Below are 23,900 nucleotides of genomic sequence, written 5' to 3' on the forward strand. Positions count from 1 at the left end.
GATAAGAGATATGATACATCCAAACATACACTGGCGTGAACCCATTATTCGTTGGAATGTGAATTAACAAAGAAGATACAACCCCCCACTTATACACACGTAAGGAAGGAAGGAAGACAATACTATAAATTCACAGGAGCCTCGCAAACCTGGCAACCCTTAGCAAGTCTTCCAACAAGCCTGTCGAGCATAGCTGTATATCAGCTGATTCTTCCAGCTATTATTCACAGCTAAACTTCCAGTGAGGAAAGTAAACCGGCTGAGGCTGTTGTTTCTTGGAAACATTAGTGTGCATCGATTTATTGATGAAAAACATTATAGAAAAAACTGACATTTAAACTATAAAATAAATGTGTTAATCGGTTTCATACAATTAGCTCGCCACTCATTCCCACTTACATTAAATAAATTCAGCCATTTTCAACCATACACATCAACTCTTTTGTCCTCTTTTGTCCCCCCTGACACATTTATTCACATTCATTGAATCACAACAGTGCTGTCTGCATAACATTCAAACCACGCCTACAGACATTTTGTCAGTTTTTGGTCTTGGTAAATTGAGAGGTGGAAAGACTGTCTCCTTTTTCCTCCCTATAATTAGTATGTACAGGATCAGTTACTGTGCACTCCTTGGAGGAGAAGAGAGAGAGAGAGAGAGAGAGAGAGAGAGAGAGAGAGAGAGAGAGAGAGAGAGAGAGAGAGAGAGAGAGAGAGAGAACATGATCAGTGACATTACAATCAGTGCAGGGTTCAGTGAGGTGACCTGAGCTCCTGCTAACTTGACTGGAATGCAAAACATGGTTACAGCTACAACACATGGCTGTAGCTAAAGGAAATGTTACAGGAAACAGTGTACTTCCCTGATGGAAAGGAAAACTTGCTTCAATATACATAAGCAGGGAGAGACAACTATGAAGAAGCCAAATCTCGAGAGGGCACATACAAATACTGTTTGAGCACTGACGGACTTCCAAGCAGGGAACAGACTACAATAAAGTGTCTCTTGATAGCAGCAGTGTCCATGTCATGACATCCTGCAAACATTTCAACTACACTCTCAACCCACTACATCCTATCTCTTAAGCCCTTCCCCCATTCTCACAGATTAAAACCCATTCTAAAATTGGACCTGAGCTTTGCCTGTTACCTTAAATCCTACCTTTGCTCTACACATTACAAACCATCACTCAAATTAACCACTGGCTTCCCACATGCACCAGACAGTCAGCCAGCATCAGAGTCCAGAGGTCCTTCATCATGATACTTCAATAAGTCAGTTATTCAAACTCATAGCTCTACTCTCTCGTTAACTTTGCCAGGCTTATCCATGCCAAAAAAGGATGATGAGCGGCCGTGGACGTCCCGCTCCCTCTTTACAAAGGCAGAGAAGGAGGAGACACAGTTGCCAATGAAGTGATTGGCTTGGCCCAGGATGTACAGGTCAATTTGGGCCGAGTCTGGCTGGAGACTCACCACCTTCACCTGAAGAAGGCAGAGGGAAATATACAAATATATAACCAGGGAAGGAAATGCAAGATTAGCCCCATTCAAACTCTACCTAATGAGAATAATTCTGCAGAAGCATGGTATGAAAAATGCTGAAAAAATGGGTAGTACAATTTTGATAAGACACTTGTAAAATGACACTGTCTAACTACCTCTATACACGGAGGGCTGAACTTCAACTCTGTTGGGTTCATGCATGTTCTACATCAAATAGCTTCTGGGAACTATGTAAAGAACTTGGTGATGGTGACAAAACTTGTTTTACAAATTGTGCTACAGACACGTAAGTCACAGTATAACCAGTCAGTTCAGGTTACATTTAAGATCACACATACCAGGAAGAAATGGGTCATGTTAAAAGCCAGAGTTACTTATTACATACTTGCAAACTCCACGAAAGAGGCAAAGCAAACCCACCTTGCCCTTAAAGAGCTTGTCAATGTCCCTGCTGTGGGACTCTGAGTCTGTGGCGATGTAGACGGAGCGGGCGGAGGTCTTCTTCACCCACAGCTTGACGGCCCTGCGGATCTCCGACAGGTCAGGGAGGCACATGGTCGTGGTGAGGGGCAGGGCCGTCTGGCGGTTGTAGCCAACACACTGGGGAGAGGCCATGAAGTGAGGCCCTGCATCGCCGCTCTTCAGCATCTTGCAGGCGTTTTGCTGTAGGGGTGGACAGCAAAGATTTAGCAGGGAAACTGGATGATGGAGGGAGTGACAATCAACCAAGTACAGATTCTGTGCAGTCCTACGGCACATCATGGTTTTGCAAACTAGCCAGCTAAAAGAGATTTCAAAACCGATTGCAAAAGTGCAAATATCATCCAGAATCCATGTTAGAATTGTGACTAAAAGTATTTACAATAGTATAATAGTAAAAACAAAGGAGATTTTATTTATTTATTATATAACTTTTACTTCATTTTATGAAGTAGATATTGCTCAATAAACAACTCCTCACATGCTACAAACTGTGATGGCGTTTGATAACGCGCAGGTATAGAGGAGTGAAGTAAATGCCTGGCCTGATTTGTATCTTGATGACAATGGCACCATAGAAAATTCCAAAATCAAAATCACACTGCATGATATGTATGTGAGTCAGCGTGTGAGTGAATGACTAAATAGGAAATCAAAAGACGGAGGGAAAATGACTATTTGTGTCTATGTCCAAATATGTCGTGAAGGCCATCTCACCCAGTCGATGCCAATCCTGAGATGAATGCCAACGTACGGCCTGGGCAGCAGGGCAGCGATGTGCTCCTCTCCCTCCTTTACCATGCTCTCTGACCACACCATGTAGCGCTGCAGGCCCACATGCTCCTCTATCACTGGGAACTGGGCAGGAGCCCCAGGCATGGCCAGGACCGGGTGCTCTGAGGGAGGGAACCTATTACAACAGGGGATGCAGAACACTCATTAAAAAAAATAAGACCAATATACTTACTGGGGAGGAGTAATAAAATCAGTATGTTTCAGGCTAGAAAACTTCATTACAAAATAGGGAGACAGAAAATTAACATACAGCAGCCACCTCTTGTGTTATGATTCAAAGGACTCTAATAAGCATGTGATGAAAAAATTTTAATGTTTTATGTCAGATATAATTATCCTACCTGTGGCCATGGTACAGTAGGGTTGTATCATGTTGTAGGGCTAACACATAACTTTTATACTGAACACTTTGCACGTAGAATTATGAACTCAAATGAGAACTCACTTCTTCATCCACTGAGGTTGATGGTAGGGACTGAAGGAAATGCCACCAAACAAGACAGACTTGTCAAAATCCACACCAACATGGTCCCAGAATGGACCAAATGGGTTCCCATCCTGAAAATGAACCAGAACAATTTGTTCATGTCAGATGAGTGAAACAACAATAGACAGTGAGTGAATTCTGAGTGAAGATATCAGTGAGCCTGGGGTTCATAAATGTTGGTCTTTGGGCCACCAGAGGGCAGCGTTTCAATCTCCTATTCATATATACTGGCTTTCACTACAAATCCATGGACACTACCAGCTGAGCGATGCAGGACTACTACCATCACACTCTCAACCCAACTTTAAGCTGCTTTCAAATAGTAAAAAATCCTTTTGTTTAGCTTCACCTTGACCTCATTCGCACATATCTATGAGGGAAGGAAAGGAAAGGGATACATGGAAAGCAGCAAACCAGCTGGTCATAGTCCCTACACCACTAACCAAACAAATTAGAGATATTAAAGATTCTACTCGACTCGACTCTCACCTTCATAGGGCAGGATTTCTTGTCTGCACTCCTCTGTGCAGCGGTCTCGAAGCAGTAGGCGTTCCTCTGTCCTGAGGGCCAGTATTTAGGAGCCAGCTCCTCCATGAAGGCCTTCAGACTGACCACACGATGATAGGCAGACAGGGCCTCCAGCTGGAAGAACTCACTGTAAGGAACATGGACCTGAATAGAATAGAGAAGAATAGAATAGACCTTTATTGTCCAATTCAGGTACAATAACAGGGCACATGCACCATACAGAAGAGATAAGAGAGATACTGAATACTAGTCACAGTATTGACGTGTGAATTTAGAGATTTGGGAAGCATAAGAGCCTGGGGGTAGAGAGATGAGTTTAGAAACCTTGGTCCAGTCCTGTGTACAGCATGCATATTGATAAATGACACACTGTTCCCCATGCCTCACTGATTGTACTTACATTGGTATAAGGGGGTGTATGGTGGCGGTACACAATCCAGGGAGGGACTGCCAGGGTGCGGTTCAACATCTTTGCAAATGCCAGGGACCCCAGGAAGTGGTCCGCCTGGTTTCCAAAGCGGCCTGAAAAATAACACGGGACACTAGCAAACACTCATTTTAGACATGTCTCACACGACATTTTAGACCTTCTCATGTGCAGGAATTGGAAACTTGAGGGAATGGAGGGAGATGCAAGGGCAACTTCATATCCTTTTAATTATCCTATATTCAGTGAATGAGTTGTAAACATAATGTAGCAATAGTTGTCATTATTAGGCTAACTCAAGACAAACTCTAGTTGTCATTATTAGGCTAACTCAGCTGGTGCAGTGATACAAAGTGGCAATGTCCAACAACTTAAGTTGCACCCTATGTTGTCCCATTTAGCTGCTAGCAACAGTTACATCTGTTTTCTCTTGTGTTCGCATGTTATTCCCACAAACTTCTTCCACCAAAATACATTTCTAAAAATATATACTACTGTGAAGGACGGTATCGAAAAGTGTTAACCATTTCTCAAAGTCGAAATGTGACTGACGTTAGTGTTCCATGGTGAATTGTGTATATGCCGAATTAAAATGTGGGTCCTAACAATTAAAAAAAAACGTCTTGATGTCTTGACGTCTTATTTTATGCGGTAAGTACCTTTACCGATAGGAAAGGCCACATTTTTGAATGAAGTTCGACGTGAAGTTCTCTCCATACAAGAGAAAACGTTATCGCAGCTAACCTAAAGTAACATTGGCAAGCTGGTGCGTGCAACCAGAATATCAAAGTTACAGTTCCAAACAGTTAATTACCCATGCAAGGGCAGTACAAAACGTAGCCATTCTCGTCCCATGTCAGGTCCTCGGCAAAAGTCCGACAAGTTTGGAGCATAAGTGCTGAAAGTAAACATGCGAGGGTGAGAGCAGGGAAAGCTTGTTGATTCGCCGCCATTGTGATTCATTCAATATCCCAACATGCATTGCTCGCGTCAGTTTGGGTTAACCAGTGAGTTGCTGCGCTGAGAAGAGTTGGATAGACCTACAAGTCTAAAGGAGTCCAAATTTAACTAAATAACAGCAAGAAATATAGGAAATATTTACTGAAACCATGTCCGGGCGTGTCCACGTGTTTTTCTCTCTGTATAGGTTCACGAATCGAAAAGGAATACAAGCTTTCAAATGCTACCCTAACGAAAAAGGACTGTGGTAATCCTATAATACATTTTATAAGGATAGGCTACTATACAAATATCACAGCAAAACTCGAAACCCTTCCAGGACTTTTATGAATATGGCATATTTTTAACAATTTTATAGCAATGCCATAGAGATTCTAAAAATGCCATAAAGTACAGTAAAGTCACTATAAACTATGTTGAGTACTGCAGACACACTATAAATCCCTATAGGAATATTATGGGAATAATATACAGATTTTCGTTAGGGTGGATAAAATCTGAATAAGACAATAATATAATAAGTATGCCATGTCATAACCATAATGTTATAGTGATACCATAGGAGATAAAAAAACAAAACAAAACTACAAGGTCACTAAACTCACTATTGAGCACCACAGACACACTAAAAATCACTGTAGTTAAATTATACTGTAGAACACTGTAGAAATATATAATAATACCATAGGAGATGGTAAAAATCGAATTCAATAACTACAGTATGGTCACTATAAACTCACTATTGATTATCAGACACACTATAAACTCTTAGGACCATTATAGGAGTACTACTGTGATTTTTCATCAGGGTGGATAAAATATGAAAAGTTTAATCCAAAATAAGACATAAACCGTTGACACATGTTCTCACAAAATGACTCCCAGCTACACTCTATTACTCAAGTCATTAGCCTTCTTAAAACTCTTGAAACATCTGAGAGCATGTGATCATCTGTGTCACTGAAATCATGAACAATCAACATCATAAGAATTCTTAATCCTATAACTATTCATCTTATAGCTATTAATCACTGCATGTGTGAATGGGTGAGAGAGTGAGTGAGTGAGTGAGTGAGTGAGTGAGTGAGAGAGCGAGGGAGGGAGGAATGATAGAGGAATGATAGATACATACTTCCTGGCACAGAGGTGACTCATGTTCCTGGCAATGCTAATTCTGCATAGATCCACTTTCATAAAAGTAGACTTGATTGCTCAAAGCTCTGTGCCTACAAAGGTTAAGGTCAATCAGAAATTGGTTGAAATGAATGATTGGAAATTGTTTATAGGCATAACATTTGCTTGAACCTTTGCACTAATTCACAGGCTTTGAAAGTGAATAGTGATGGATGTTCGAACATATTGCTCACATGTTTAGAGTTTGGAAGAAAGTCATGGCTTTTACAGTGAACAAAAACACAATCTATGAATTCATCAAACTATCTCATTGTTTGCCTAATCTCTTCCGACTGCTCCTGCAGATAGATACACAAAGTGGTCAGATAAAGTTCACGATGCAAACAAAAATTGCATTATAGATCTTCCTGCTTCGCCGTGGATTCCCCAGAAATCAGATGGAGCCAATCAGTGCTATGTCCAATGATAAAGACCCAGATGAAACAGGGAGCAGAGTTTCCAGATCTCTGTCATTAGGTCCTTCATTAGAAGCTCACATGTGTGCTCAACATGCCCAAACCCACTGTACTCGGTTGGCATGGCAACATGTGGCCTGGGTGCGGTCGCAAACCTTTATTTCTTTAATTTAAATCTGTGGACTCTCTCTCTCTCTCTCTCTCTCTCTCTCTCTCCCCCTTTCCCCTCTTTCTGTTTCAAATAACACGTCAAAGAAGCACATGCCAGCCTTGTTTGACTGAATTGAGTGATAATTGCTTAAATATGTCACATTAAAGAGATCATTATCTACTGTCAAGAGGGTATGACAACTGATAAAATGTGCATGCAATTTGTTGTATATTATTACTCCAAGAAATGTATGCATTTTGTTGGCATCTGTTGCCAGTGGATTAAATAAAATGACCCAAAAAATAACAGTTGTGGTCCAAAACACAAAAAAAAGAGGTATATGGGCTGTGGAAATGCAATGTAAAGTTTCCATTTTCTGTATTTAAATCAAAATCCACCACTTATTTTGCAAGTTCCTCAGTGACACTGATTATACGAGCTCGAGGAGTCTGAGAAGTTCGCTATTCTGGCTCTTTGCTTTGAGGGAAACGTCTCTAATCCGTCCACACATCCTCCAGCTCAGCCAACCCCATCTAACGTATTCTCTCTTTCTATTCAATCATTCTCGTTTTTCTTTTCTCTGATGCTCGACAGCTGGCTGCTCTTTCCCTCTTTTCCTGTGTCGTTCTGTGTGTCTGCTCCTCCCCCACGCCTTGAACACACACTGTTTTTCATTGTTGGAGATGACAGCGACGATAACAATGCAAAGAGCCGCAAACTCACAGCCCCGAGTATGAGAGAGAGAGAGCGAGAGAGAGAGAGAGAGAGAGAGAGAGAGAGACTTCCTTCAGGTGAACCGCTCGCATGGATCAACAGCCGAGTGACTTGAAATGTGAAAGTGTATATGCCTCACTTTTTCTCAATAAACTCCCTCCAATATTTTATGTTCAGATAAGGAGCAACTTAGTAACTTAATTCAGATAAGGAGAGACTTAGTAATGGCAGTAAGTAATGTCATTAACCTTCATTAAAGCAGGAGCGGTTGTTGTTAAAGAGTGGGACAGGACTGTACATGTTCCTGTACGTCTCTGACTCAGTGTCCTATGCTCTAACTAGCTTTCTCATTTCCTTTTTTTCTCCATGATGGATCTATAAGTTCTCTGAAGACACAGCACTACTTAAAGGAGGGGGAGAGCTTGATGTTGGAGGATCATTTAACGTCTATGTACGTTCCCCCGCTTGTTTCTCTCTCTCTCTCTCTACCTTTGTCTCTTTCCAGCTCTCTGCCGATGCGTAATAGCAGACCTGAAACACTCTGCTTGTGGCCTTTCAGAGGAGGGAAGTAAGGCAGTCGACCTCAAACATCCCGCCTCCTGTTGACCTTTCACTGTTGTTACTGACAGCCTTGCTTTCAATTCAGCTGGAGGCTGTGTCTAGTGCCTGTGAGGTGTGATTTCACATAAGCAGTACATACATTTACCAACAGACAAGCAGGGATATAGTTTAGTAAACCTGCCTTAACTCAGTTTACCCACCTTTTTATTTGTGGAATACACTTCATCCACCTTTTAAGGCTGACATAAATCGCTGACATATACTCATAGCCTATATCATAGTATGTAATATTAGACTGATGTAAGTTATATGAAGATAGGGTCTTTTAAGGTAAAAATATAAATGAATGCTTCTCTGAAAATATAATTATTTTGTATGCATTGGTGGCTGTTTGCCTTACGATGATCACTAAAAGGAGGTGATGGTTTACTCACTTTTTTATTTACTACCACTTCACTGGAAACAAGCACAAGTAAAACAGATACCAAAACTCCATTTGGCTCTAAACAAAACTGAAACTCCACCAAAATGATGTTCCCAACGCGCCTATGTTGATGTTCAGCCAGGATCCCCCCTTGGCAGCGGCAGGACTTGGTGACGTGGATGTGTGTGTAGCCGGACGGGCAACTCCAGGTTCCACCCATCCACCTTATCAAGCCGCCGCAGGCCGCTGGTGCCGACTGTCTGTGACCTGATACCCCCACCTCTTCCAAAAAAGCCCAGTCCCAGCTGAGATAGAGCTCTCTACCTCTGACTCTGCTCTACCCAGGCGTTATCACACAGCAGACGCTCCCAGTTACGTCATGACTGCAGCCGCAGGATGGGATTACAAGCTATCATTCAATGCAACTTTAAACTTTTTTTTACATCATCTTAAGCGCTATTGGCATGCTGTCTCACTTTTGAGTTTTGGGCAATATTCCAGTTTGATTCCAATGGTGTAAGAGGTGCATTTTAAACTATGTTAATGCTTCCCTTTAATCCTCACCTATTTGCATGTTAGCTGTTGTTGTGATTCCCTAACATGGCACCATTGTTCTGTAGGAAACCAGTGATTAAATTACACCCAAATAACCTGGCTAAACTTGGGGTTCTTAAGCCTTTTCAGCAGGACCCAAACTGAATAAATTTAGTCTCGCCCTGGGAGCCAGGCTCATTAAAACATACTAGCCCTCTTGATATGTGGGTGCTGACCGAGAAACAGGCACACATCCCATTTTTACTCCCGAAACTATAATTAAAGAAACGCTGGCCCGAAACAAAACCATAGAGAAAATCTCCCATCAGTGTAGCGCGGGGCAAAATGCAACAGGCAGGCGTGGGTGCCAAAGCCGAGCCTGTGTGCTGGACGGGACGGGTGATGTCTCTCTTTGTGTCCCGGCGGTTTCTCCGGCCTTCCTAAGCTGTTTATCACCCGTCTCCGCTAATGTAAACCGCCCATCTGTTTTAAACAAAACACATAAAAAAAACACATAGTCATTTCCCACCGCTCTGGCACCGTGGACCCTGAAAGAAGGGATTGCTGGGTATTCTGGTGGAGAGGAAATACACTCCAGATGTGAACAAATTGTCCCCTTTACTAATTGCCATTGTGTTCACCGATGCTGCTTTTGGATCTCTTGGGTTTGTGTAGATGGGGTGGCCGAGGATGGAAGTGCTCGCCAGACTCTGATGAGTGTGTTTGCCTCTGTGTGTGTGTGTGTGTGTTTGCGTGCAGGCCTGTGTGTACACGTGTGTGTTTATAGGGCCGGTGGTGTTAAAACGAGAGCTCCGAAGCAGAGGGGCGCAAAAAAGAAAAGAGGTAAATTGGGATGACACTGCAGGAACTGTTGGAGATTCGACTACCGTTATACCCAACCGCCGTAAACAGACGCAGATGTTTCTGCTCAATGCCTGATGAAGGCTTTATTTAAGGGAGCCCATCGCTTTCTTCTCTCCTGTCATCATTCCGTCTGAAATGCTGGCTTCCTCGCCCCCTACAGTACATCTAATCAGGACTGATTAGGTGTGTGGTAGCCAGAGACATGCAGGAGGGAGTGGCCCGGCTTGGAATCAGCCTCTGCTGTTGTGCTTTGCTTGCAGGGTGGTTTATGGATGTGAGGGGTTTCTTAGATGTTGCTGGAGAGAGAGAGAGAGAGAGAGAGAGAGAGGGAGAGAGAGGGAGAGAGAGAGAGAGAGAGAGAGAAGGACAGAGAGGGATCAGGGTGAGGAGGAGAGGAAGTGGGTGCCACAGCATGATGTGGCGTTTCATGAGATAGTTAAAAATCACTCCGCAGCTCTAAATAACAGACCACCACTCAACTGCAATCAACCTGAATGCGGCCCCAACCACATCGTAATCCAAATAAACAAACAATGCCATAATGAAAGAAGTCTCCCTATTTATGCTGGGAAATCTCTTTACCTCATCCATCTTCACCCTTCTGTTACTCTATCATTTATTCTTGTCCACTTTGTATTTGGTCTACAGCATCCTCAGATGAGAAATTGCATGGGGAAGTAGCACAAACAGTTTGACTTAGGGGGGGAATGTGCATCAAACTACATTAATGGGTTAAAGAGTTGATATTGCCTATTAGAACTCATGCAAACATCCCATTTTTACGTGCTTAACACAACACTATAGCCATTCTGATCACCAAAATATAACATTCATATATCTAGTAATAACACTGTAACATTACAACACCGGTTTGTATTAACAAGCTGCAGTCAAACCTTGCTTTGTCACACTGAGTGGATTGACCTGAGTAGGTTCTGTTTTCATATTAGCAGTCATTTTATTATTGGACTAATATAAAAGCTTAGCTGCAGCCCCACTATGTGATATGTAACAGACATATCCATTACCTCCTGTACCACATTCCCACTCCCTGTCCCAAATGGCTTCATTGAAGCGTGTCAGACAGCTGCCTTCTCTTTCTTTTCACATTCTCTAAGTTTGTTCATTTATTGTGAGCTGATTAATCACATCGCCTTTTTATATAAGATTAGAATAGTTGGAAATTGTTCATTTGCTTGTCTTTACAGCCAGTTTATGATATCACAGTATTATTGGTGGGAAGAGTTCAACTATGTTCACTTTTGAAAAACATAAAGAGTAGGATTATTAGAATAGGATTATAAAAAAGATTAAAAGTTGACAAATAAGTTGGTTCTATTGTCTAATTATTTAAAAAGATAAACAGTAGGCCTCATTCTTTTACAAGATGCAATCAAAATGAATGCAACAATCTAAACACATATATGAGAGTTTTTCATGTTTTAGAATATTTTCCATGAATATATAAAGTCTAATAATCTTTTTTATGTTGAGTGGATAGAGGATATTTAATGAGATGTATGTGTTTTTAAATGGCATCTTACTAAAAAATCATTTTAAAAACATTAGCACTAGGTAAAAAACTAGGTAGCCCAAACTTTCAAGTCAGTCCAAATATTTCTGAATCAATTGTCTTAATAATAAAAAGATTTAAAAACTTGATATAGGCTATAACTTTAATTAAGATTTTCCTTAAGAGTTACTATATAGATACTATAGAGAGATACTATATATAAAAATATGAAAGCTCAAAACTAATTTTGCTGAATAAGACAGTACTTTTAATGAGCAACATTTTTTATGAAAATATTTGAAAACAAACAATTAATCTTGTGAGAAAACAGCCTAAATTACCCAATTTTCTGTGTGTTCAGTGCTAAATTATTATTATGATGATTATTTCCACAAGGGTTGCTTTCAAAAATAAATCTCTAGGCTACTTTAAGAAAGAAATAATTACTTGGCTTTTAAAAATGCAATTCATAGATCAAAAGTTTAAACATTGCCCTTGTCTTAACATTAACTTACTATGACAATATATGGCCTACATGATTTTTTATAACAGCTTCAACACTGCAGCAAACTCAAAAGTCTCCTCATTTCTTTTGGATACTCTTATTTTTCCCAATTATGTTGGAGTTAACAGGACTGCGACTCCACTTTCCTCTTCAGATAAAAACAAAAGTCCGACCATTGGGGGTTCAAAATAATACCTGTGGATTTAAGTCCCAAGTGAAAGCTCTCCTCACACTGCATCTGCATTTTCACACACCATTCTTCACATCAAGCCTCTCTATCATTTCCACAGGCAGACTTATCAGTTCACAACACTGCAGCAACAGGTAAGCCTATTGTGGTTTGGAGGCATTTCCCCCTCAACAACAGGCGTTTTCTCCCCCCGCTCCTCTGTATTGAACACGCCGATAGGCTTTTGCTGCCTTCACGCGCTGTCGGAAATGTCGTAATCACGAGTTGAGCGCATATGAACGACCCAACAAAGTGGTAAATACGACTGGGAAAGTTATAGTTTTATATTATATCAGAGTTCCCGCGATATTTAGGAGTCAGAGAGTATGTCAACCGCGAGAACAATTGATTAAATATGATGTACAGCCAACAACATTTGGCTAATAAATTAATTGAAACATGAAATACACATCTGAGACGCATTTTCCCTGCTGCATCCTGCCGCTGCAGCATCAAGTGTCGCTTGATTTCTAAAATTATTATTATGATTATCAGTATTATTATTTCCCACCAAAAGCACTCGAACGCACCGAAAAATCGTATTTACGCCTTGTAATATTCGGAAGTAGGAGCTGACGAGCGGCACCTGAAGGCAGCATTATTGAAGACTCTTGCTCCCCCACCCCCCATCACTCTCTCTGTGACTCTCTGCACAAACACATTCACCCCGCGGGGCTGGTGGGGTGGCTGGACGGGGAGGAGGGTTGGGGGTTGGGGTGATGAGGAAACGAGTTGATGTGCCCTGGAAGTAATTCTTTCACCCCCCCACCCCCACCATAAAAAAAAAAAAAAAAAAAACACAAGGTGGTGAAACGGGACCACCACCGGGAGCCTTAACACGTGGGGGGACCCGGGGTGACCGTCCACATTCCTGGGCTCCTCTTCCTCCTCTTCCTCCTCCTCCTCTTTCTCATCCTCCTCTCTATTGTCACTTGTTGACGCTTTTGTAATAATGGCAATAAATAATAATAATCATTTAGAAACTGTGAAATGCATGTCTGAAATCCTTGTTTTATCTTGTGTGATTTATGGTTTGCATGTCGCCTTGCTGTTGTTTAGACATGAAGGTTTTGAAGCGATTTGTGCTGGGATTTCCCATATCTTCATTTAGAATAATTTATTAGGTCTATTGCTTCAGTCGCTATTTATCACTTTTTTAAATTAAGAGATTGCCCTGCAGTCTATGTACAGAACTATTAAGAAAACACAATGCTTTAATGTCTGTAAATCTCAGAAAAATCGGATTATGTAAATCTGCTGTTACAAATGATCACAGAGTTTTGCCTCGCATTTTTTCGATCAAAAAAAGGGGAAAAAAATAGTTGTATTTAAAGTTGGAGAGATATCACAGTCATTCAAAAAACAATATGTGCAGTCTTTGATTCTGGTCCTGAGAAGGAGTTTTTCTTGTACAGTTTTATTCAAATCAACAGTTAGATACTATCAAAATAATTAGAAGAAATAATAACAATATTTCATTATTATTTTTATATGCTAATAATGTAATCTTACCAAACTAGATCCATTTTCTCTTTCAGCAAAAGATATGAACACAGGCTATAAACAAGAAAAGCAAATGAAGTTAATCCATTCAAAGTCAACATGAACACAATGATAAGATTTGATTTTTTTTTCTTTTTTTTTTGGATTCAGATCATTGCATATTTATTAGATGCTAGTTTCTTAAGCCTTGGCTCTAATTAGGCTATTATGAACATTATGACATTATGAAATATTTTCAGATGCTACTGTGTTAAGCTTTGACTGTAAACGTAGGCAACATTATGAAATATTTTCACATTTTAGATGCTATTATGTCAAGCCTTGACTCAATTATAGGTAACATTATGAATTATTAAAATATAAGATCTTTACTTTTTTATGTTATTTACAGCATATATTTGCAGGAGTGCAGGTGTATGAATTGAATCAATTGCATGTGGACTGGCTGGAGGCTGGTGAAAAACCAGTAAGCTGTCCCTGGTTAGAAAAAAAAAAAAAAAAAAAAAAAAAAAAAAGTTTGTGAAAGTGGCCTGACGTCACACTCCCACAATGCTTACCGCCCCATAACTCCGCTGCAGCCTGAGGAGAGCCAGACACACTCTCAGGCCCCGAATATAGAAAAATTATTGAAAAAAAATTGTAAAAAAATATTAAAACAACAGATCGCGGGGAGAAAAGGCCGGGGAACGGTGTCGTGGGCTCTCCCACGGTGGGTTTGTCGTCCGGTCCGTGATGGAAGGTTACCGGGGCTCCATGTGAAATTGACTAATGCGGTGCTGGAAACTTTTTGGTGGGTAAACTGCTCGTTTTTTCTGTAAGACCTCATAATGTGGCTGCACGTCCTGATGTGTGCATGTGTGTTTTTCAAATAAGATTCTGCCCTTTATATCGGCTCTATCGCACGGTGACTGACAGATCGACGTGCGCGAGAGTCGAAATGTTATGAATGTGTTGTTATTACGCCGCGATCGGACTTCGCGTAATTTTGCTCATTTTTGTGGAAGCGTGCAAGCATCTGGGTATTTAATTTTTAATTACGCGATCGCCTCCTCTCTCTCTCTCTCTCTCTCTCGAAGCTTTTTGTCGATAAATACGCTGCGAATGTGAATCTGTGAAGTTGTAAAACACGGTGCACTTTGTCGAGCGGCCCCTCGCTGTTGATGTTTGATGTTCTTTGCAAGTATTCGGCGAATTGGCGAATTTTAAGCAATTTCCGAATATTTATCATGTGGAGCATGCCAGTGCAGAGGAGAGGGAGATAGAGGGAACGTCCCGTGGTGTGTGTTTACGGGAGGAGAAAACTCAGCTAAAAGTTGTTATGTTGTGGAAGCTGTTACATGTCCGCATCACACAGTTAGATTATTTACCGAGGCTGTTGCTTGATTGGTTTCCAGGCGCCTCATAAAGCAAATGAAGCCATTGTAACACACTGTATGTGTGTTTGGCCCCTCCGCTAGGTTATCTACACAGTAATGGCTTATGTCATGTTTGTCGCTGATCGGATGTTTTGTGTCTCTTGCCTTGTGCGTGCGTGTGTGTGTGTGAGTGTGTGTGTGTGTGTGAGAGAGAGTGCGAGAGAGAAAGTCCTTTGCCTTGGAAGCGGGTAAATAACAACCAAGACCCTAAAGGAGGGGGGGTTGGGTCAAAATGTGGGGGTTCAATTTATGCACTTGTTATTGATATGTGGCTCTGCTGTAGGCCTGTACGTTCAACACATGTTTTTGTCAATTGGGAGGGTGGAAAATAAATCAAACTGTTGCTGAAGGAACAAATATGTAGCATTCTGCAGCTGACAATAAATTGAAGGAAAATGACTACTCCTATAGGCACTTATAGTGTGTTTTTGGTGCTCAGTAATGAGTTTATAGTGTTTTTACTGTACATTATGATATATTTTTTTTAACTCCTATGCTATATTCCCATGATATTAGGGTGTTATAGTTTCATGTATTCTGATATATCATTCTACAATTTATTACAGGATTACTTTAGTTCTTTTTTGAGTTGAGGGAGCTTGCATTGTTGTTGTTGTTTAGGTGTTTGTCATTATACCAGCTAAAAGCAGACATCCTGTGGTCGTAGTGGAGTTAGACAAGTAGATCTACACAGACTGTACCTGCAGCGGCCTAACAGGCTTCTTCTGCCAGAAATATTCTCCTGCTTAAGATTGTTCATCATCATCATGATCAACATCATCATCAACATCATTGTCATTCCATAAACAATAATTTTGTGAGATGATTACATGTGATAGTAAGTGCAAGACTTCAACTGATCACATGAGTAGTAAACAAAAACAAGTCATGCATTGACTTTCTGCCTGGGGTTGAACGCCTTTACCTGCTCTATAAAGAGATATACAGCCTAAACACTGATAATTTGTGCTGTAAGAAGAGGCAATCAAATATCAAATATCAATCAGTAAATAAAAGAGGTTAAACTATGACCTCCAGTCAGTGATCATCATAAAGAAAACAACCACCAATATGAACAAAACACAATTATATTTCCAGAAAGGCATTTAATTTATATTCTTATTCGACTTGCATTAAAATGATACTAATTACTCTGGTAGATATTATGAATTTACCTCCTAAAGATTGATGTCAGCCTTGAAAACATGGTTAAACTCTGCTGCTAATTAAAAAGGTGGGTGAAGTGAGTTTAGGTGGATTTTCCCTCCACTTCATGGCTGGAGGCGACCTGCAGATATTTATTGTTGCAGCAGGTCTGAGACAAGCGTGTTCTATCAAGGCCTCCAGCCACATAATAAGGAAATGGAAGTGAGTTCGTCACGAGACAATGCCTTTGTTACTGACAGTTGCTGTGCAAGTCGAGACCCATGTGTTGATGTTTGCTCCTGGCTCACTATAACAACGCTGTTAGCACCGGAATCCCTCCGCCGACGTTAAAAGGTTTAATTTCCTCAGGAGGTTTCTTGCAACATTAATCGAGGCTGTTATCCTGCCGCCGGTGCACCTGCTTTTAGACACTGAATGAGGATGCTACCATGATACTAGACGTGCACACTGTATCTTGTTCACTTCACAGCTATAGAATCTTATCAAACTATCAGAGATGAAAGCTGAATTTATGAACTGTCAGAACTTGTTCAGAAATTAACTGCATGTCCTTGAGTTACCCTCACTGGTTAAAAAAATAGTTCTGTTAAACTTTTAAACATTTTAGAGCATACATATATATCTATTTTTTTAAAGTTTAACATTTCATCAAAAAGTTTTAAGCACTTTATTTAGTACTTTAAACAACCAAAGAATTAACTTTCAAACTGTTAGCTTTCTCGTTTTTTATTAATCTGTTTGATTACCTACAGAATTAGAATCACCTACTTAGAAGTTTGTTTTTTCAGAGCCATAAACACCTGATTATTGGTTTTGTTTTTGTGCACGAGCATTTTCAGTTGGTCTCCTCTCCAAAACATATTTTCAGCCCGGTCCACTGGGCCAGCTTCTTCTCATTAACTTCTATGCGTTGCATCACATTACTTCCATGCCCCTGCGGTTGGGAGGCAGCACGTTTCATGTTTGCCTTTGTGATTGAACGAATGTGTTTGCCTGTGAGAGCTCACACACATGCGTGTTTGTGATATGTCTATGTGTGCTTTGATATGTGTGTGTGTGTGTGTGTGTGTGTGTGTGCCAGCGCGGGTACATGTGGGTGTGAATGAGGCAGAGCTCGTGAGATGTGTTGTGAGAGATTGTGATGTGTGTGTGCGTGTGTGTGTGTGACAGAGAGAGAAAGAGAGAGAGAGAGAGAGAGAGCTTAAGCGCTGTTTGTGTGCTGGAGGGAGGTCTTCTCCAATGAAAATTCCCCCACAATTCCTTGCACCTCTGCGGGCAGCAGCAGCAGCGGCGGCAGCAGTGGCAGCAGCAGAGGCGGCGGTGGCGGCGGCAGCAACAGCAGGCTGATTTCCATGAGAAAAGAGCATCAGTTGGGTTAATGGGAAGGACAGCCCTCTGAGGGGACAAATGGTAGTTAATAACCAGGGAAGAATCGGAAAAGCTCTGATCCCATTCTTTGTACTTCTTCACCTTCCAGAGGGAGGGGTGGGGTGGGGTGAGGGGGAGGAGGTGCAGAGGGAACAAGGGACACCGGGTTCATGCTAGAATGGATGTTGTTCGCTTGGAGGGCGGCAAGAAGATTGTTCTATTTGTTATTTTCTCGGGACAGCGGGGAGAAAAAACCCGGGCGAGCCGAGAGCCTGAGAACTGGAACGGAATATGGGGCAAAGATTGTGTGTGTGTGTGTGTGTGTGTGTGTGTGTGTGTGTTTGTGTTTGTGTTTGCAAGGGTGCAGTTTGTGTATTTGCGTTTTGTTGTGTACGTACGTGTGCGTTCGCGTGTTTGCGTGCATATGTGTGCAGTGTCGTGTGTGAGTATTGCTCAGATGAGCGGGGGAAGATGTATTTATTTGCGTTATGCAAGGTTTCGCACACAGTAGCCGGGGCTGACTGGTCGTACTATGTGGTCGTTCTGGTCAGTCCAATGGAATGGGTGGAGGGGGTGGAGGTTAGGGTGAGGGTAGAGAGAGGTAGAGAGAGAGAGAGAGAGAGAGAGAGATGCTGGAAATAAGTCTGTGCTGGAAAGAGTGAAAGAGCGAGAGAGGAAGATACAGATCGCAGTCAAATTCGTAGGTCTGGTGTCACTCCCTCCACATTTGCAGCTCTGCTGAACCGCTGAGCGGCGATAGCCATCTCTCTGGATCACACAACACATCGCCCAGGGGCAACAATCAGCACACCCTAAGTAGCGATTCGTCATTCCCACAGAGCCGGTGGTGTTGATGGGACGAGTGAAGCTATCAGTAAAAACAGAAAGATGATCAGTGAGATGTATCGAACGAAGAGTGAAGTCTTTTAGTGATGTTTCCTTAGTTTTTCTTAGGTCTTAGATTTTGATTTAAAGCTGTTTGCAACAGTTTCAATGTTTGAATGAGTCACGCATAGATTGTACCTGAGTTTAAGACTGAAAAATAGACCGACGTTGATTTTACACTGAAGTGTGGTCAAAGCTCTGTTGAAGCACGGTCTCAGGTTTATTAATAGTCTTTTATGTGTCGCTTAAGATTCTGTGAACTCAAACTGTGAATGGCTCAAACTGTATAGAGGGACGCTGAAAATGAAAGGCAACGCAGTTCCTTCGTCTTCAACTTTTAAATGAAAGTTGATCACTGCTTCTGTTTTTTGATTTCCAAGTTTGTAAGGTTTCTAAAAAACGAGCTCCAGTGAACCTCTCGCGATACTGAAAAGCTTTTCCCATCGAAATTGCTTTCAAGTCACATTAACAGGCGTTTATTTGGGATAAAGTGTAATGGGTGCAAAAGAAAAAAAACGAAGAAAAAATACCCTTTACCTTCTTTATAGTAAATGCAACGTTCTGTACATTTACTATCGTTGGCAGCCGTGACAGAGAGAAGAATGATGCTTTACTATGTAATGGACTGATTGAAAACAGACATGCATAACATACGTGTGCGCAGTGCACATACACACACACACCCACACCCACACACACAAACATTTACAAGGCTAATTAAAGTTTAAAAAAAACACTTCACATTTTCATTTGTTACATGTATAGGCACAAACATAATGATACAGGCACACATGCTCTCATTTACTCACGTACATGCGGACGCGTTTTGGACCAGCGCACATTCTGATGGGTCCTGCAGTATGCGGGTCAGAAATAGTAAGAGGATGCTAGATGCTTGAACCACATACTGCCACTTTTCCTTGTGGATCTTTTTCTAGGAAGAGCGGGGCAGCTGTGGCTTTTCAGAACCTAGATCCATCCATCAACCAGCACCCATGGTTTACACCACACAACACACACACACCCTCCGTCTCCCTCCTTTCACTCCCCTCCCTCCTTTCTCCCCATCCCTGTCTCTTAATTTCTTTCTCCTTCCCTCTTTCCCTTTTCTTCTCTCTTTCTCTTCGTCGCTTTCTCTCCCTCCCTCTGTCCATCCGTCCCGCTCTGTTTTGCCCTTCATCCATCCCTCTCTCCCAGACTGGGTTTACACCCCCCAGGCCACTTCCGCCAGGCTGTCTGCAACAGATTTATTAATAGGCTTTTCTCTCTGTGCAGTAAACACAACGTTGGTTTTAGGGGGTCGTCTCTCAGACGCTGATGGACTCGCACTTAACCTCGGACACTGACTGACTTGGGAACAGAGGAAAGTCTGATTGTGTCGGTCCCAAATTGTGATGATCCACCTGAGATTAAGTAACTTTTGGGTTCCAGTTTGGACTGAGATTCACTGCTGGAAGAAAACACAAGAAGGAAAGAGAAACGGAGTAGAGGGACAATTATTAGATGATTTTTACAGCATTTCTGTGTTTTTTTTAAAGGCTACGGGCTAGATTCAATGACACGTTGCAAGTATGCACCTTAGCCCACTGAGCCACTAGGATGTACTGTCCTCAATCATAAAGTTATGAGAATACATGTAAAGGAGGAATCATTTACAGAAAGTAAAGTAAATTAATTAATTAATTAATTAATTAATTAATTAAAGTAAAGTTAATTTGATCATGTCCAGATCTAGAAAACAATGGGAATTGCACAAAAGGTCCAGAAAAGTAAGGACAAATATAATTATTCATTCCTTATACACCTATGATTCCACATTTAATGTAGCTGCAGACCCACTGCCACTTCCCATATTGGGATATGTTGTTTGTATTTGCCGCTATCAACATGCATCATTACTCAACAAACGAAAACCTTGAAATCCAGTCAGGTCCAGGTCGGGAAATTGAAATCATTAATTTTGAAATGGAGAATGTGTAGGAGCACTGAGGCAGAATATCAGAGTTTGGCCGGTTGAATTTACATGAGCCCTTTAAGAAGTGGAGTGGAGTGGTAATGGGTCAACTGGTCGGGTATCCGCAGACCCACCAAGTGAAACAGGAGCTCCTCCGCTGGTGGCCTGTCATCGTGCTGTATTGAATGGTCAGAAAAAAGACAGGACATACCTTCACTTACCAACGATACCCTCTTCTTCATGGCTATTACAGATGTAGCATGTATGAGTCCCTTTAACTGCATGTGTTGCATGCATGATGGAGCAGCGTCTTGCTCACTGAGCTGCTTCACACCACAGAAACAGGACATCAGCTCTTGACCTGTGAGCCACCTTGACTCAACCAAGGCTCACTGCTGCTGCACTGTTGCTCCACCACCAAGAGAATTTTTTCGAAAAATTATCAAAGCAAAAATTGGTGTTGGTCAGCAGGGACAAAGTTTGAGAACAGGCAAACACCAAAGACTGTATAGAACTGAGGCATTGAAATTTTATTGTCTCAGAAAATTTGTCTACCAAAGATAAATTTGACTTGGCATTGGGCGCTTGGCAGGTGGTAATTTCAGACCCTGCTTCTAATGATGGAGGGTTCTGATCAAGGACAAGGACTGGGTTTTCCCAAAGCATCATCTTATCTACCTAACAGTAGACAAACGCTCAAAGATGCATTTGTGAAATAGGGCAGAGGTTGCCTCAACTATCTAGCTTTTGTAACTAATCTAAGCCTTATCATTCCCTTCCTATAATTACAAAAGTGTCTCAGTGTCCAGAGTCAGTTAATTTTTCTGACCATCAAGCGCCAGTGTTATCACAATTTCTCTCTTGCGGGTAAGGAAGAGATTTACCGAAACTAGTAAAGAGTCCTTAGCTAAACCCAGCCTCGATTTGAAAGATAAAATGGATTGTGGATCAGCAGCATTCCTGCTCAGATTCTTATTAGATGATCCGTTCAGATGGGAGCCCAAGTGGAAGTCGCGTGGTCCACTGGTATCATACACATCAGTAGAGGAATGCACCAGTACGAGACACGCTAGTGCACACATGCAGAGAAAGGACGGTGGATGCATGTCAAAGTGTTGTTGAGATAAGCCTCTGACTCAGCAGAGAGTTATGTGTGTTTTACCGGCTCAGTAATGGGTTGAATATGGACCCGATCCGTCCAGCCCAGTCTGGAGATGCCGATTTGTGAGTCAGCGAATGTGAAGAAACCTGATCTGTATGGAGAGAGAGAGAGAGAGAGAGAGAGAAGCGGGAGCAACTCCTGACTCACACACACACACACACACACACACACACACACACACACACACACACACACACAGCTATAGTAGTAGTGACAGGCGATTGCGCTGCTCCTGACTCATACCAAAGAGAGAGCAAGAAGGGAGAGAGTGGAGAGAAAGGCAAGAGAAGGCAGAATGTAGCCACAGTGTCTGATGACACATCCCCTCTTCCTTCCTCTGAAGTGATTTTTAATAACCCCTCCACCACCCCGCCCTGCTCAGCAATCCCCTACTCAAAAAATAATGCCAAGGAAAACCTCCAACTCCCTTGGTAGACAAAAGAAACTTCTCCGCAGCTCAGAACTGAAGGGGATCGAGATGCAGTAGGGAGATGGGCAGCGAAATGCAAAATGATCCCCTCAGCCTATCACTATGTTCAAGAAGTGTAAGAGGGAATTTGAAATAAATTAACTGATTGATTGATTGGCTGGTGACTGAGATGGATTGTTGGGAACAAACTGTGAAGTGAGAATAGAGAGAGAGAGAGAGCATCGTCAGATCGTTTCGACCTGCTGGGACATCAGTTGCGTCAAAAGGTGTGTGTTCAACTTTCAGTTCAAATCGAGACAATTGCATGATGCAGCTTGATTGAGCAGGTCTCAGTCTCTAAATGCAAATACGCTGGGATTATTAACATTAATATCTGCCATGATCCTATGATGATGTAAGAAAAGGCTCATCAAAGTGAAGAAAATTCATTTTGGCCCTCCAACTGGTCCAGAGAGTGATGATATTTTAGTTTTCGTTTGTTTTCGTTATCATTTGTCATTTTCAGTTACTGTTTGATAATATGAGCGTTAACTTGTGAAGCCCTTTAAGACTGTAACTGTGATTAAAGTCTATATAATTAAACTGGACATGACTTGAGATATTCCAACGCACTCTACTTTTAGCATAAATTTTCACGTAACCTGCTTGTTACAACACATATTAATCATCATCACTCATCAGGATTTCAGCCGTTAATGCCCACTGGTTAACGTTTCTAAGTAGTTAATATCCATTCATGTATTTTTTGGCCCATGTCCCAACACCCATGTTACATTTTGACCTTTAGCTCTCCATGTCAAAAATTTGCAAAGGGCATCCTTGCAAAGTTAAGGCAGGAACACACACGGCGATGCTTTGAGCAACTGATGGGAATATGTTGTTGCCAGGAAACGTTTAGATTGTTGACCCGGTGGCTCACTTTGTTGCCTGTTGCTGGGAACGTTGCATCTGTACATTGCCCCCCAAAAATTGCCTCGTGCATCAGCAGCCTTTACTCACTCCAGGATGCTCCAGGGCGCTTCTTGCTCTCTTTCCCGCATCACCTGCTTGCTTCTACTTCTCCGGTTTTGTTCCCTCTCTAACTTATCTATCAACCTGCTCACTTCTTTCTCCTCTTCTCCTTTCTCTCCCTCCCGGCTCGCTCTTAACGCCGTGTTTTGATCAGTTGCTGAGCTCCCTCTCTTCTCCCCTCACATTGCTTTTCCCCCTTCTCTCCTCTCTCCTCAAGCGTACTTCTCCTTCTCATTATTTCCTTCAAGTATACTTCTCTTGCCCATTCTTTTCTCGGAGCTTTGAATTTCCTCCCTCCTCCTCCTCCTCCTCCTCTCTCTCTCTCCCTCTTTCTCTCTCTCTCTCTCTCTCTCTCTCCCCCTCCACTACCACTTACCAAATTTAACCCCTCACCCACTCAAATACATTCCATCAACTTCATAAACACACACGTGGTACCACACATGTAATGGTACTCAGAGGGACTTCCTCCTCTCTCTTCTCTCTCCTCACGTTTCTACATCTCTCTCTCTCTCTCTCTCACTCTCTCTCCTCTGTCTCTCCCTCTCTCTTTCCGCTCAAAGTCTCGGCGGACAACAACAACAAGTAGGAAAAATGAAAGTGGGGTGACAACTGCGAGTCCCCTTTCTGCGTCCCCTCCAGGGCCAGTGTGAAGTTTTCAGTTTGATTGAAGGCCTCTTTTCTGTGGTGTGCGGTGTGAAAGCTGTCCTAATTGAATGATAAAGTGCCCCGAGATGG

General features: G+C 41.9%; 2 protein-coding genes across 2 annotated transcripts in view; one reads left to right on the forward strand and one right to left on the reverse strand.

Annotated features, from left to right (window-relative positions):
- Window positions 1-282: 282 nt before the first annotated feature.
- Window positions 283-5,176, reverse strand: pofut1 (protein O-fucosyltransferase 1). The gene is made up of 7 exons (XM_071918695.2): window positions 5,038-5,176; window positions 4,197-4,318; window positions 3,758-3,940; window positions 3,227-3,339; window positions 2,704-2,896; window positions 1,927-2,169; window positions 283-1,485 (listed from the first exon to the last, which is right to left on the reverse strand). Exons 1-7 carry the CDS (start codon window positions 5,174-5,176, stop codon window positions 1,291-1,293), a joined length of 1,188 nt encoding a protein of 395 aa, XP_071774796.2. The 3' UTR covers window positions 283-1,290.
- A 9,246-nt stretch (window positions 5,177-14,422) lies between these two features.
- The window catches only part of plagl2 (pleiomorphic adenoma gene-like 2), a 28,049-nt gene continuing 18,571 nt past the window's right edge, over window positions 14,423-23,900 (forward strand). Inside the window, exon 1 of the mRNA XM_071918737.2 lies at window positions 14,423-14,560. The gene's annotated coding sequence lies outside the window, so the exon portion shown is untranslated. The remainder of the gene's footprint in view (window positions 14,561-23,900) is intronic.

This window comes from Centroberyx gerrardi, chromosome 14, assembly GCF_048128805.1.
Source record: "Centroberyx gerrardi isolate f3 chromosome 14, fCenGer3.hap1.cur.20231027, whole genome shotgun sequence".
NCBI lineage: Eukaryota > Metazoa > Chordata > Actinopteri > Beryciformes > Berycidae > Centroberyx > Centroberyx gerrardi.